The sequence below is a fragment of the Toxorhynchites rutilus genome, chromosome 2, assembly GCF_029784135.1.
Source record: "Toxorhynchites rutilus septentrionalis strain SRP chromosome 2, ASM2978413v1, whole genome shotgun sequence".
Lineage (NCBI taxonomy): Eukaryota > Metazoa > Arthropoda > Insecta > Diptera > Culicidae > Toxorhynchites > Toxorhynchites rutilus.
Window position 1 is genome coordinate 138,192,820 of NC_073745.1, and position 14,555 is coordinate 138,207,374.

At 38.2% G+C, this 14,555-nt stretch overlaps 3 protein-coding genes across 5 annotated transcripts; 2 read left to right on the top strand and 1 right to left on the bottom strand.

Moving 5' to 3' along the window:
* Positions 1 to 2,274: 2,274 nt before the first annotated feature.
* On the top strand, positions 2,275 to 3,989 carry LOC129768466 (charged multivesicular body protein 7). Its single transcript, XM_055770146.1, has 3 exons — positions 2,275 to 2,818; positions 2,873 to 3,478; positions 3,542 to 3,989. The coding sequence occupies exons 1-3, from the start codon at positions 2,342 to 2,344 to the stop codon at positions 3,902 to 3,904; spliced, it is 1,446 nt and encodes a 481-aa protein (XP_055626121.1). The 5' UTR covers positions 2,275 to 2,341; the 3' UTR covers positions 3,905 to 3,989.
* Positions 3,990 to 5,828: 1,839 nt separating this feature from the next.
* Positions 5,829 to 8,137, top strand: LOC129769252 (uncharacterized). The gene is made up of 3 exons (XM_055771371.1): positions 5,829 to 5,977; positions 6,032 to 7,073; positions 7,394 to 8,137. Exons 1-2 carry the CDS (start codon positions 5,855 to 5,857, stop codon positions 6,923 to 6,925), a joined length of 1,017 nt encoding a protein of 338 aa, XP_055627346.1. The 5' UTR covers positions 5,829 to 5,854; the 3' UTR covers positions 6,926 to 7,073; positions 7,394 to 8,137.
* LOC129769253 (uncharacterized) lies at positions 7,216 to 9,054 on the bottom strand. 3 transcript variants are annotated; one of them, XM_055771374.1, is made up of 3 exons: positions 8,532 to 9,054; positions 8,060 to 8,094; positions 7,216 to 7,549 (listed from the first exon to the last, which is right to left on the bottom strand). In XM_055771374.1, exons 1-3 carry the CDS (start codon positions 8,744 to 8,746, stop codon positions 7,227 to 7,229), a joined length of 573 nt encoding a protein of 190 aa, XP_055627349.1. In that variant the 5' UTR covers positions 8,747 to 9,054; the 3' UTR covers positions 7,216 to 7,226. The 3 variants fall into 3 exon arrangements, 2 of the variants coding, with proteins under 2 accessions (XP_055627349.1, XP_055627348.1); XM_055771373.1 differs by having other exon boundaries at positions 8,060 to 8,193; XR_008741845.1 differs by lacking the exon at positions 8,060 to 8,094.
* Between the last annotated feature and the right edge of the window lie 5,501 nt (positions 9,055 to 14,555).

Genomic DNA, 14,555 nt, shown 5'->3' on the forward strand with positions numbered 1-14,555 from the left:
CAACAGAATGCAATAGGTACTGAAGTACTGTCGTCGGCCACTGAGCAATACTATGCTCACGATATCACTGCAATGCAACCTATTTTGCGCATATAATCACTTTGGTGACACCGGCAGTTAGGCGCTAGTTTGCGCATATAACCACTGTGGTTACGCCGGACGACAAAGTGTTAATAAATTACTCAAAAAATAGGTCTAACGTCATGTGTATTGATATAAACTAAATATAAAAACTTTTTATGTATTAAAACAATGGAAAAATGTAATATGATGAGTCAAATATCTTTGATGTGATAAATAGACCCTCACATTTTTAAAAAACCTGTGAAATATTGTTGTATCCAAAAAGTCTGCAACAAAAATAAAAAGTGTTTTACAGATATGTCTGTAAATTTACAAACATATCTGTTAATCTGGCATCTCTGGTGGTCTGAGAATTTATTGTAAGAAAATGAAAAAAAACATAAATTTGCTTGAAAATGAAGTGAATTGAGTCCGCACCACTTAGACCTGGAAGGGAATCGTAGACAAAACTGTCTTTTCGCAATCGGAGTAAGAATCTGACTACGAAGCTTTTAATAGTTCAATTACTCTTCACAAACAAATTCTCAAAAAAAGAAGTCCATGACTGCGTTATGTCTCAGCCTCGTGTTTCGTCAATTCTCGCAAAGTTCTGCTGCCCCCGATCCAATCACCTTGTTCGGTGGGCTCTTTTTCTTCTTGTTCTCATCGAATTCGTAACAGTATTTTGCAGGAGAATTGTCCGGCTTGCTAGGAAAATATCACTCCCATCACACTCGTCTAGTTTTCCAGTTGCTGAATACGCCATATTGATGGCTAAATTCCTGGTTCGTCCTCTTTTTGATATTTCATTTTCCTGTGTTACAACCTAGATTGTTCTGATCACTGAACGTTCGAAAATACGGAGTCTATTCTATCTTAGGTATTTGTGGAGCCTACAGAAGACCCCACTTCCATCGATTTTGCATCTTCAAATCACGTGCCTTTTGTTGTTTCTTGTTATCAGCTAACCTAGGTTGACGATATAGTCGATCATCTCAAGTTCAAAGCTCATCACTAGAGCGTTCCATATAAGCATACAAATCCGTTACAGCAGCATGTGGTTTTACGATATTGTTCAAGTCGTCAACGAAGCAGAAACACTAATTCAAAATCATAAAAAGCGCTCTTTGCGTCTTTCTGCAAAGCGATGAATAGCAAATAACTGAATCTATCGTCTTATCAAAGCCCCTTATTAGTTTCAAACGATTCCGACAGACCATCTGACACGCACTGCAACGCATACCGTTTAACATTTTTTGAATTGTTTGGTTTGCTTGTCGCATATCCTCAGAGATTTTTTTTTGTTTTGGTTTGCGCCCCTGATATTTTCCTACCTATCTACCTACCTATCAGATTCAACAACTCATGACCCGGTGCAACAGCTTTACCCCCTTCCGAACCCAGATGGGATTGAAGCTGTTACGCTATCCACATAACCATTGGCGCCATCAAAAGACAATCATATATTCGTTCTCCCAGCACCATTATTGTATTTTACTCGACCACTTCAATCTACTTCTGGCAAAGCATAAAATAAATAATGTATGACATGAGACACTCATGCCAGACCACATGAAAATCCATTCGATACCCCGTTGAACAAAATTGCACCGATGTTTGCTTTTTCTTCCATTGTTCAATTCTTCCTATGTATCGCACAAAACCACTCAGCATTAGGAATGAATGATGTCTGTCCGGTCGTTGGATTGCGACTGTTATTTGATATCGTGGATGGGTTATTTACACTCAGTTTATAACAGGCGGTGCTTACATTGCAACATTTCCTTTTTCAACATTGCCCAACGAACGCTGCATTTTATCCGCAGTGGTATATAAATATTGTAACCCTCCGATGCATAGGTAGAGCCTTATTGGCAGTACGGATAGGTAAACACACGAATGACCAGAACAAATTTATGGAAAACGGTAATGCTTCTAATTTTCGTTAAATTAAACCGCTTACGGATTAGGGAATCATAATGTATAGCGCATTCAACAAATCTTCGAGAGTTGTCGATTCTATTGTTGTGCAAATCATTGAAATTCATTTGTACCGGAAGTGGTAGTTCTACGTCAAAAACAGTCCACTAGTTTTCTCACTACTTTATTTCAAAACACTGAAAGCACCCCTCGTATGAATTCAGAAATTTTCTTAAATGAACACCCCTGCGAGTTGGCAATTCAACAACCCTGCATCTTGTAAACAACTTATTCTCAAACATTCAAAAATACGATCATCCTGCAACAAGTTGTAAATAGTTGATCAGAAAATATAAAAATGTGTTCTAAATCCCTAGGACCAACTCTCCAGCCAATGTATGTTTTGGAAGAATCATTCTACCCCGACACATGGCGAGACGACTCAAGGATGGGCGTACTCCTTTGCGAGTTCCGCACTCGATCCGTCAATCCAGAAAATTACGATTCGAAGATGAAATTCTGGAAGCAGATGATAACCAATTACTGCGAACGTAAAGGATCGGGACTAGTTTCAATCGTTGAATTGAAAAGAGTGTTCAAAAGAAAAGGAACTGTTCCGTATTGCTTGCAGGCAGTCTTGGATGACATGCTGAACGAAGGACATCTAATGGGAAAGGATGAGTTCAGAAGAGTGCCCCAAGAAAGTTGGACCGGTTGGGCGGTAGATGTGCTGATGAAGAGACCACTGGGTTGGGGATTTGGTAAAGTCAAGGAGAAACTTGTCGGTAACAAGGTGGACGAAAGTGCAGAGTTTGTGTGTTTGGATGTTATAAAAGTACGTGTCATCGTATTTTCAAATTATGATTTTCTAATGTTGTGACCTTTTCAGAAACAATGCGATATGCTGGAAAAAGTACTACAAGAAAAAAATAAATATAACGTACTTGTTTCTTGGTCCGATATTGTTCAACTGGCCAAAAATTCGGGATTAACGGAAGATGGTTTCGATTTAGTACTTCATTATATGGCATGCAACCAACGTGTTTTCGTCGAAAAAAATCAGACGGAAAACGATGGCCAAAGGAAGACACTTCTCAAATTTGCCGCTATAGGTGCAAAGTCTCAACCGATCACAGATATTGAACGATCAATTTTCAATCTCGAACAGACGGAACACAACCTTATGACGGTAATAGAGAAGATGGAGCAAGATGTAGCCAGTGCAATGTCCGTAGTAAAAGAAAATATTCGGGAAGGTAGAAAACAGGTCGCTAAATCTAACCTCAAGAAGAAACATTTGCTTGAAAGGAACCTTGAGAAAAAAATGACTGTATTGGATAACGTTCAGATCATGTTATCTAAAATCCACGATTCACAAAGCGATCGCAACGTCATCGAAGCGTACAAGATCGGTTCAAATGCGTTGAAGAATGCCTATGCAAATTCTGGGATTACGATTGATAATGTTGATGATACGCTGGCGGAGATGAAAGAAGTAAGTTTTATTGAAGTTTATTGTCGCGAAAACGATAACAAATTTATGATTTACTCATTGCAGATTATGGACCAGCATGACGAAATGCAGACGATGATAGGCGCAACGCAAAATACGGATGTAGATGACCTGGAATTAGAACAAGAACTGTCCGATTTGATCGACATGAAGTTAGCTGAAAACAATATCATGGTTCATCCTTTGACGGTGCCCGAAACACCGGTTTTACCGCCAGCTCCCCCGAGTGCACCTGTGAACAACACTTTCACTCAACCAACGGTCGCACAATCACACAACTTCGATACAGAGATAGAAAAACGACTTGCAGCACTGAGAATGGATATCCCATCACCACCTTCCGATACTTCAATAATTGGCAATACTTCAATGGATAAGAAAAATTTTGTTCCATCCGCTTCTGGATAACTCATAACAACTGTGCTAGAACCAAATCACGTTTTCAACTTAACATTTTGTTACTTGTGGGTTTTATGTTTTTAATATAAAAAAAAACAAAAATAGGTATACACTTTTTTTCACCGTCTCATTGTCATTGTCCTTGTTCTGTAACGTTAGCAGTAAAATTAATTTTACTTCTAATGTTATCAAACAGATTTAGCGTCATTGTACAATAAGAGCCCACGCACACTGCAGACTTTCAATTGGCCGATAGTTTGGTCGATCTCATAATTTGTATGAAAAAGTAGACATAATCGGCCGATAGGGAATCGGTGTAATGCGCACACATGCATACCTCCCCGTACTGATTAAGAAGTGGACCAAACTATCGACCGATAAAAAGTCTGCAATGTGCGGAGGCTCTAAAGGTGGCCGTACACTGTTTGCCCGGAGGTCAAATATTTGATATTTTTTGACAGATAAGGTTTGATTTGATATTTGTACAAACACTATTTTGTTTGCCACTCTTCAATTTCCAACAGTAGTAAACAATATCAAACACCGAACAAGGAAAAAATCAACTGAAATATTCAAGGTAACCTAACCATATACCGACAGGTTCGAAGAACAGACTGAAAAAATATTTTAGGCATCTAATAATTTAATATTTGCTTGTCGTGTTTTGTGTAGAATATATTTGATCAGTACACGTTGGACAAAATTTATCTGTCAAAAAGAGTCAAATATTTGGCTTCGGTCAAACAGTGTATGAGCACCCTAAGAATTTTGCTCGTTAGCTCTATTGGCGATCTAACGTACAAATCTACAACTAGGCGGCGCTGCGGTGAAAGTGATGATGGTTTTGAATTTTGCCATGTGAGCTTATGGAAGGTTTGTAGTTCTTCCCATAAATTACAATGTTATAATCATAAACGATTATTTGATTGCGATGAGTTTGTAAGAAATTTAATTCTGCGCAATTTTATATATAACATGTTATTTATTTACCTCTTTCAGAAGTGAAAACTATAAAAATGTTGACAATGGTTGAATTTAAGAAGGAAATTCGAGAGCATTATCAAAAACAAGTAGAAAAATGTACGATTCCTGCATGTGAGAACTACCTTGGAAAACCCGGAAGTAAAATATACGTGATTTGTTTTTTGAGTTTTAGGTTACATTAGCATCATTTTCTTAGTTCAAAAACAAAATCCAGATGTCTCACCGATCGTTTACGTTTTGCGTTAGATCGCTAATTTTGCCATTATTGTCGATCTAACGCAAAACGTAAACGATCGGTAAGACATCTGGATTTTGTTTTTGAACTAAGAAAATGATGATGAGGTAATACCAGGGACAGACATACAGCTGTACTTGCGTTGTAAGAGTACAGCGTTGTACAGGTACTATCGTACCATGACAGACATACTTTGGTTGTAGATTGTACCGCATGTCAAACTGACAATCAGGAATTTAAATCTATTGCATTCGGGTTGACGACGGAAGGGTATCGACATCTGGATACGACATTAGTTTGTGTGAGGCCAACTCTTCTCTGTCAGATTAGTCGACCCTAAGGCAGTTTTCAATTACTAAAATTTGTATGAAATTTGTTTTCTTGGTTTCGTTTGCCTACTAGAAGTACGTTGTTCTGACCCTAATTTAAACTATTTTCTATAAATTTCCAAATATTCTCACCAAAACTTACCATTATAATATAAAATTATCTTTAGACATAATTTTTGTATGATATTTTTTCACTACTTGCATGCAAAAGTGATTTTCATTTACATGGAGTACTGATTTGATTTGGGAAAAATAATTATCATTCATAGTTTTTATTTTGAAAGTGTGTTCATTTCTTCTGCAAACCCATATTGTCATGCCTACTCCCCCATTTCTTTTTTGTATCTTTATTTCTTCAGGATGCTGAACGTAATCAGAACGAAAATTATTCAAAATAACAGAAAAATTCAAATGCTGTTGAAGCAGAGCAGAAAATATAGGATGTTAGCTTTGATATCTAGGAAGCTCTACAGGAAATACGTTTCGTTACTCTCTAGTCCGGTTAAATCCCGAAAACGTAGGGTGTGGTCAACTGTAAGATGCATTTGAATATCAACTTTAATTTCTCTAACTATATCGGTCTTTCAGGTAGAAAATTCTAGATTTTGGGAAGATGAAGTACAAAAGTTTAGTGATAAAAAGTTCAAAAACACGTTTCGGGTTGACAGATGTACGTTGAATTTGTTGGTCAAAAAATTACATCGCCTGCAAAGAGAAGATACTCTTTGGCGGTCTGCTATTCGGTTGGAGAAACGCATCGCTATTGCCCTGTATGCTCTCGGATCGTCAGCGGAATATAGAACTATTGGAAGTCTATTCGGTGTAGGAAGAACAACTACGGGTGAACTGGTCATTGAAATCTGCAATGCGGTTTTAGATGTTGTGCAACACGAAGTGTTTGACGCATACCCACCAACCTCGGAGAAGATATCAGAAATAGTCGGTGGCTTCGAGAAACTGGGTTTTCCACAATGCTACGGTGCCATTGATGGATGCCATATAGAAGTCAAAGTACCAAAAAATGAGGCAACCGACTACTATAACTTCAAAGGATGGCATTCGGTTATTCTGTTTGCTGCGGTGGATCATCGTTACCGGTTCACATATATCAACGTAGGAGTTCCTGCCCGTTCAAATGATTCAACTAATTTTGAGAACTCCAAACTCAAAAAAGTACACTGCACGAACGAGACATTTAAAGCGCATTCGAAACTAATCGAAGGGGTTGTAGTACCGATGCTGTTGATCGGCGATTCGGCTTTCAGACTGTCAAACCAGGTGATGAAGCCGTTTCCATTTTCTGTAGATCAGCCGGAGCATGAAAAGTTATTCAATTATCATCTATCAGCATGCCGACGGGTTGTAGAGAATGCTTTCGGCCATCTGAAGGCCCGTTTCAGAAGAATCGGGAAAGGTTTGGAGGTCGACCTAAATAATGTCAATACAATTATCAAAACTTGCTGCATTCTACATTCTACATAATGTAACAACCACAATGACCATATTAACAAAAAATGGATGATCCAGCTTCAAACCTTAAATTCGAAGCAACAACCACAAAGAGGATTGATAGTAAGAAACGAAAACGCATCAGCATTCAGGATTAGAAACGCACTGATGGTACATTTCGGTAAATATCACAGGGAAACTGTCCCATTATCTCCCTCTATATTCACTGTAAAAACAGTGGGTGGTACCCACCACCGCAAACTTTTTATCAATTTCTGTATTCATTTGATTTTTTGAACATGTTTTATTTGGTTCAAATTTCCAAGTACACAATTCAAATTTTATCGACCAGCTTGCTCATCAACGCGTTATTTTCTTTCATGAGCTCGATTATTTGAAGATCTGTAGTCTTGGAATGCTCCATAAAAGTAACCATATTTTCGTTTTCTTTTATAGCCAATTCCAACAATTTTTCCTGCACATTTTGTTTTCTCTTTTTAGGAGCGGAATGCCTGCGGCTTGATGATGGCAGTGTTGGTGATGGCGATGATACTGATGATGTCGGCGCAGAAGGTGACATAAACATAGATTGAGCGAATGTGTCGTTCTCCGGGTTGTACGCTTCATCTAAATACTCAGCATCGCAGTAGTCATCATCTGGAACAAAATAAAAGATATTGTTAGTTGCTTCGTTAATGCCTGATATAGACCAAAAAACTGTTTTCAAGTCGAGTGAAAAACTATAAAACTTGGCTGGAATACTTTCCAGAAGATGCCGGATGAACTATCTATTCTATCTTGAATCAGAACCCAACTCAAATTACTCATAAATCCAAAGCTGCTTCAATGAAAATGAATTTGAATGCTAAGACTGAGTGGTTATTTACATACATTCACGTTCCGCGCATGATTCTGCAAGGTCTCAGTTTGATTCTTTTCAGAATAATTATACCAAACAGGTCATTTGGACCACCGCTAAAGTCACCCATTGCATGAGATTTGATACTATATTTGTACGACTCAAATTGAAAGGGAAGTTCTTATCTCACATTTAATAAATTAAAAATGGTAAGGAAAGCTTTCTAGATGATGTTTAACACAAGAGAAAGTCGATCCATGCAGTCTCCTTCTTTCGAAAATTTACTGTCAAAATTACTTTTAACTTACCGGAACCAATCACCTCATCCATCAAATCGCGAGTGCTGTTTTGTTTATAAGTATGGAGAAAGCTGTGTAGAATATCAAAATAATCCCAAGAAGAAGGTGATCCTCCCGAGGGCCCCATGGCGTTTCTTTCGGATCTTTAAAAGTACACTATCTCAAAAAATTGCCCGTAGAGTGCTGACTCAAAAGTTTTAACAGCCGAAAAGCATGTTAATTCGAGCCAAAATAAAAGCATATTTGGTCCGTATGCTTTGTAAATATGTCTTTTTAGTAGCTCAATTGTCAAAATAATCACAAATGCCACAAAAAATATCTTATCTCTGGCATTAATTTCATGAATTTTTTCAGTGGATCAGGAATTTATGAAAATCAGGGGCACTTGTGATTATTTTGACAAAGGGCACATTTCCTCACATAGGGACCAAATATGCCATTATTTTGACTTGATTTTATATTCTTTTCAAAAAGTATCTACCTGTACTTCCGAGAGAGATTATTGATCCGGTTTTTCAATTCGACCGCCGTAAGTATAACGCCGTGGCCTTTCAGCTCCTCACACATTTGCTTGTAGATGTGGGAGTTCTTGGAAGTGCTCCGAAGGGACAGAATATTGTCCTTCCACACTTCAATGACGACCAGCATCCCCGATTTGTCGAGCATCGTAGCCTTCCTTTCCTTTGCTAGCTCCATTACCGTTGTTCAACTACTCTTGGCCACAGGTATATATAGTTTATAGTTTTTTTCCTCACGAACTGAATAGGAATTGGAATTGGTGTTGGATTTAAGAGACTTTAAACTCTGGGAGTTCATTCGTCTCTAACTGAATATTTAACACTGCGGTGTTTTGATTCGGTGTTGACAAAACTTGTTCATGGTGCCACCACTACCCGTCTATGGCGCTGCGAGCAGTTGAAATTGACAAGCTGTAACCATGTACAACGGTGAAATAGGTCGGTACAGATACAGCGATTGTACCGAGTTGCTTGCATGGTTCTAGCGCTGTACATGGTGACAGACATACAATTTTCGAAGTACAGCGAAAGTACAGCTGTATGTCTGTCATAAGTATTAGATCAATAGCTTTCACTCGGTCGATGCTATCGACTTGCTCGGTATCTACAGTGTCGGACAAAACATTAAGACCACTGCTCAAGCAAAAATGAAAGTGACAAAACTTTGAGAAAAAATACACCATGGTTTTTTTTACGCGGGGGATACGTACCTTGTGAAAAAAACCGCTTTAATTCTTCGGAAATACGCGTAAAAAAATCGCGTTGATCGGAAAATCCGCGTAAAAAAACCATGTCCCCTAATGATAGATATCAAATGGGACTATCCTTATGTATAACGGAAGTAAAAAGTTAAGTGTTGCTCGCTTCCGAAAACCCGTAGTTTTTTCCTGCAATTTTGTTGGTTACTGGTAGCTATAGTAGTATAGTAAAGTATAGAAGATCCCCTTGTAATTTGTACACTCTTCTGCCGATGCACGTGCAATACCACTGTTGGAGCGCCCAGAGCTAAGTAGACAGGGAAAGACATTCACGAATTGCTGCCCGTAAAAACCCCGTCCCGTTGTACCGCCCGGCGAGCTCCCCGTTACCCAAAACCTAAAATCCACGTTAGAATCGTGATAAGGTGCGGCACTAAGCGCTAAGCTCCGTTACAAGCACTAATTACCGTAATATGCTCTGAGGGAACATGAGAGAAAATTGTGAGCTGAGGGAGAGATGTTATATTGCACTGGTCTGGCACTGGACTGGGACCCGTAAAACCGCGTTAATTGGAAAATTCGCGTAAAAAAACCTCGTAAAAAAACCGCATAAAAAAACCTGGGTGTAATCCAATCCAGTGCTTCAATCCATCTATAATAATTTATTTTCATTGTTGGAAGAAATTTATAACATCTGTACCTAAAACAATAGTCATTCATTTAAAAATGCGTTTTAAGCATACTTAACAATTCAAATGACGCGACAAAAATTAAGAAAATTAAGACAAGCAAAATTCTTATATAGTTCAACTCTTATAATTTAAGAATGAAATTTGATTTCGGTCATACGCCCGTTTACAGTGATCAATCCGTTGGATCCAATTTTTCACTACTCGGCCCCACATTCCGACCGAAATATTGCGAATTTCGCATTGGATGTTGTCTCTTAGCTCTTCTAAAGTTGCTGGCTTGTTGGTATAGACTAGGATTGAGCGATCTCGGACCGATTCTTAGAAGATCGATCTTTTCCATTTCGATTTCAGATTTTTTGGATCGAACTTCTGTACTCGAGAAAATCGAGAAAATCGATTTTTTTTACTTTTGATCTTTTCGATCTTAGAAAAACTTTTTATAGATTTGTTTTTCATTATACATCGATTTTTTATCTCACCAAAGGCCACCTAGCATATTTTTAAACATAATGTCAACATTTGGATCGCTTCTTCTACGATTTACTTCTATACTAATGCTGACAGAGACAAAACTAGCGGCAGCTACCGAGAGAATGTACTGTAACCAGTTGCGCATAGGACCACTGAACCTGATGTTGACGTTGTGATATTCCGTAAAACACCGATATATCTTTCCTGTAAATACGCCTAACAATAACTCACATACTATCTTTTTGACGTATCAATCTGAACTCTCTTTTGTTTACCATCCCTCATCAGAGCTACACTCTAATTCTGGATACCACATCCTCCCCCGACAGGAACAATAAGAATAGAATGTAATCTAATCAATAGATGCAATGCCCAGACCTTCGAAGGGAGTATTTCCAATTATTGTATTCTTGTTAACTAAGTTACCGCAGCATCTTTCGTATCATCAAAGTTTGTTTATTCAGTTGCTAGATATGCCTCATCCTCCGGAAGCACTAAAACGATCAATAAACGAAATATGTCTGAAGCGCGATTATGAAAAAAAAATTTTTTATCATTCGTCCTGTTGATTATTTATTGTTTTAATTTGGAAAATAACGTATCGATACTTTCAACTGATTCTAAGATTTTTTTGTTTGTTGCTGGACAATGGCTAATTGACTGTCTTAGAAATTTTTTCTTGATTGTGATGTGAATAAATAGAATTTGAAATGATTACGAGCTTACTTACGTGCAATAATTCTGGCCTTGAGCTAAACTCGGCGTAGTTCTAACCAAATATTGGCTTTGGGCTGAACCCGACTCAATATGATGAATCTATAGATTTTGCTATTACTACAAGCTGGCCTTGGGCTTCACCCGACTCAACTGTTTCACATGCAATGGTTCTACCCTTGAGTTGAACTCGGCGCAGATCTAACTGAATATTGGGCTTGGGCTGAACCCTACTCAATATGGTGAATCTATAGATTTTGATATTACTACAAGCTGGCCTTGGGCTTTACCCGACTCAACTGTTTCGCAGATCTAACCAAATATTGGCCTTGGGCTGAACCCGACTCAATATGGTGAAACTATAGATTTTGATATTCCTATAAGCTGGCCTTGGGCTTCACCCGACTCAACTGTTTTGCATGCAATGATTCTTGCCTTGAGCTGAAACTCGGCGCAAATACAATCAAATATTGGTCTTGGGCTGAACCCGACTCAATATAGAACATTAATAGTATTTAATATAACTAGAAGCTGGACTTGGGCTTTTAACCCGTCTCAACTATTATATCCTAAAATAATCTGACGTAAAATCCAACTCAACTGTTCAGTTCACAAGATTCTTCGTTTTAACAATAATATTTGTTTTCTTGTTCTATCTTTTATGACATTTTCACATAGCCAAACATATAGTTTGAGAAATTTGAAAACTTGTTTTCTGTCATACTAGCAGCACTTCCAGGATCGAATGTCCTCTAGCCAGCGCTATCATTGCTTTTTTCAAATAACTTACTGGAGGCAGAAAAACACAACAAACGAGATCACTTATTGAAAACACACCACTTTCTCCATGCACGGTTTATCATGGCAGGATCACCAATGTGATATTCCGTAAAACACCGATATATCTTTCCTGTAAATACGCCTAACAATAACTCACATACTATCTTTTTGACGTATCAATCTGAACTCTCTTTTGTTTACCATCCCTCATCTGAGCTAAACTCTAATTCCGGATACCACAGACGTCAATTACAGGCGAACAGTTCAACGTGGTTTGACATACGCTACAGGTGGCATTTCTCGAAATAGCACGTTTACCAAACTTACTTATCAATAAATCCATTGTAACGTGGGCTGTGTGGCAAGGACAACTGTCTTGTTGAAACCTCATATCATTGATGTTAAGATCTTCCAATTTTGGCCAAAAATAGTCTTCCAACATGTTGTGATAGCGCTCTTCATAGAGGCAAAAATGACGAAGAAATATGGCCCAATCACGCCTCCGGCAACACACCAAACAGTTTTTTACGGGTGCAATGGTGTTTTTTGAAGCACATGTGAGTTTGCATCAGATCAATGATGTATATTTTGCTTGTTGACAAAGCCATTTAGCCAGAAATGAACCTCATCGCTGAAGATGATTTTGTGATGAAAATCATCAGTTTCTTCCAGATTCACGGATCTGCATAGTCATAGTCAACTGAGGATAGTCAGCTGACCATCTGATTGACTATACCCGTATTCAGTTAGAAATGACTTTTGGCTTCTTCACGCAGTCCCTCCGTCAAAACTACTAAACAGTCAGTCGGGCGTTTAGTCGCTATCTCCCTCTACCGAATCGATTATATCATTTCATTCTTCCCAGTCAAATTGTCCTCATTGCATTTTGAAGTGACTTCCCCCAAAACGAATTCGTTCCTCTCTTTCTCTCTCCCATGTACGTGTGCATGCATCGATGTTTAAGTTCAACGTGGTTTGACATACGCTACAGGTGGGCTAGATTCTTTTGTATCATACATGAAAAATACTCACACGTATAAAATAGCGTCAGTGTGTATACGCTGTTTTGCACGCTAATTCTAACGCGAGGACCGTTTTCTAGTCAAGTCACTTTTCGTTGCCGGCGACTGCCGAAGCAGTTCTAGTCGAAGCGAAGCTATTGAGAGTAGAGTCGGTCCTCATTTTTCACCTTCGAAGATTTCGGGCCCTGTCCAGATTCACCAGAGCCCATTCGGACTAGTTTCGGCGCTTCATATGGTCAAGTGGCTTTAGTTATTGAGTCAATTTGATCTTGTAAGGATGTAACCCAAGATCTTTTCGCTAAATACGCCACAACGATGTTTAGTAGACGCCCAATTCTTGAGAACGCCGTGCAATTGATTGTGTTGACTCTGACCATTGATGGGAAATCCTTCGAGTGAAGGAACGTTGATAGCTCAGGATTCGGTAAATTTGGCACTTTGGTCTTGTGGAAGACCAAACCGTTTGGATTGTGTCTTGCACACATACTTTAGAATGCTTCTAAATGGAAGGATTTATTAGCGATGCTACTCTTTTAAAGGTCGGATTGGGAATAAATTATGATATAGATAGGAATCAGTTTCTATGTTCCATTTGGTTTTGTTAGTATTCGTTTTATGTTGTACTTCGGGTTTTGCTGCCACACATTGCATTTTGCATGGGAGGGAGGAGGTTTGGACACTGGGCATAGGATTGGGCGATCTTGGATCGATATTTAGATGATCGATCTGTTCCTCTCCGGTTTCCTATTTTATTGATCGATTATTTGTACTCCAAAAAATATCGAAAATCGATATTTTCTTTCGATTTTTTTGATCGCAAAAAAAAAGTTTTTTTTATTTTGATCTCCAAAAAAAATTAAAATTTTCATGAACAATTCTATGCTTTCAAATTTATATGTAGAGAATTAAAATAAAATGCCTTTGATGTTTTAACAGAAATGTGGAATTTGTATTCCATGTTTTAACATAGACAACACTTTTAAGTAAATAAGGTATATATGGGGTATAAGTAAATAATTTGGAAAAAATGCATTCGATTTTTCAAATATCGATTCTCTTGTACCGATTTTATCAGTGAATCGATCCCTACGTCGTTTAAAAAACGATCCGTCAAAATCGATCTTTTCTAAAGATCGCCCAATCCGAGACGGACACTAAAATTTGAAAATTTGGAACACTCGCTCAACATTTGCGTTTTGGCGAGCAGACTGATTTGGGTCATTTCGGATGGATTCACTTGCGGCTGCGATATATTCGTTGAATCGTGCGTGCGGCTTCTCGTTGACACGGGTATATCCTACAGCGAAAATGTATAGGGGAGATGGGGGTAAGACGGACATGTTAAGGAAAACTTCAATTGTATCTTTGGAAACTCATGTTTTCAAAAATTTAAAAGCAGTTTCTTACAGTTCAATATAATGGTTTTCGAAATAACTGGCCAAATGTTTTATAAAAATGTGCTTTTCCATGTTTTTTACTGAAATTAAAACAAGCCGAAAAGTACAACATTTTTATCGGTGCGGGTTTAATGGACATGTAGTGGGGGGGATATGGACAGGTTCATAATATACGAAGCGTAGAGGTTTATCGCTCGCGAGAGGAATAATTTC

Coding starts and splice junctions, on each gene's coding strand:
- LOC129768466 (XM_055770146.1), top strand. CDS start 2,342: ATGTGTTCTAAATCCCTAGGACCAACTCTCCAGCCAATGTATGTTTTG. Junction 2,819..2,872: donor TGTGTTTGGATGTTATAAAA/GTACGTGTCATC, acceptor TGACCTTTTCAG/AAACAATGCGATATGCTGGA. Junction 3,479..3,541: donor CGCTGGCGGAGATGAAAGAA/GTAAGTTTTATT, acceptor TACTCATTGCAG/ATTATGGACCAGCATGACGA.
- LOC129769252 (XM_055771371.1), top strand. CDS start 5,855: ATGCTGTTGAAGCAGAGCAGAAAATATAGGATGTTAGCTTTGATATCT. Junction 5,978..6,031: donor AACGTAGGGTGTGGTCAACT/GTAAGATGCATT, acceptor TCGGTCTTTCAG/GTAGAAAATTCTAGATTTTG.
- LOC129769253 (XM_055771373.1), bottom strand. CDS start 8,746: ATGGAGCTAGCAAAGGAAAGGAAGGCTACGATGCTCGACAAATCGGGG. Junction 8,194..8,531: donor AATCTCTCTCGGAAGTACAG/GTAGATACTTTT, acceptor GTACTTTTAAAG/ATCCGAAAGAAACGCCATGG. Junction 7,550..8,059: donor GGATGAGGTGATTGGTTCCG/GTAAGTTAAAAG, acceptor ATTTTGTTCCAG/ATGATGACTACTGCGATGCT.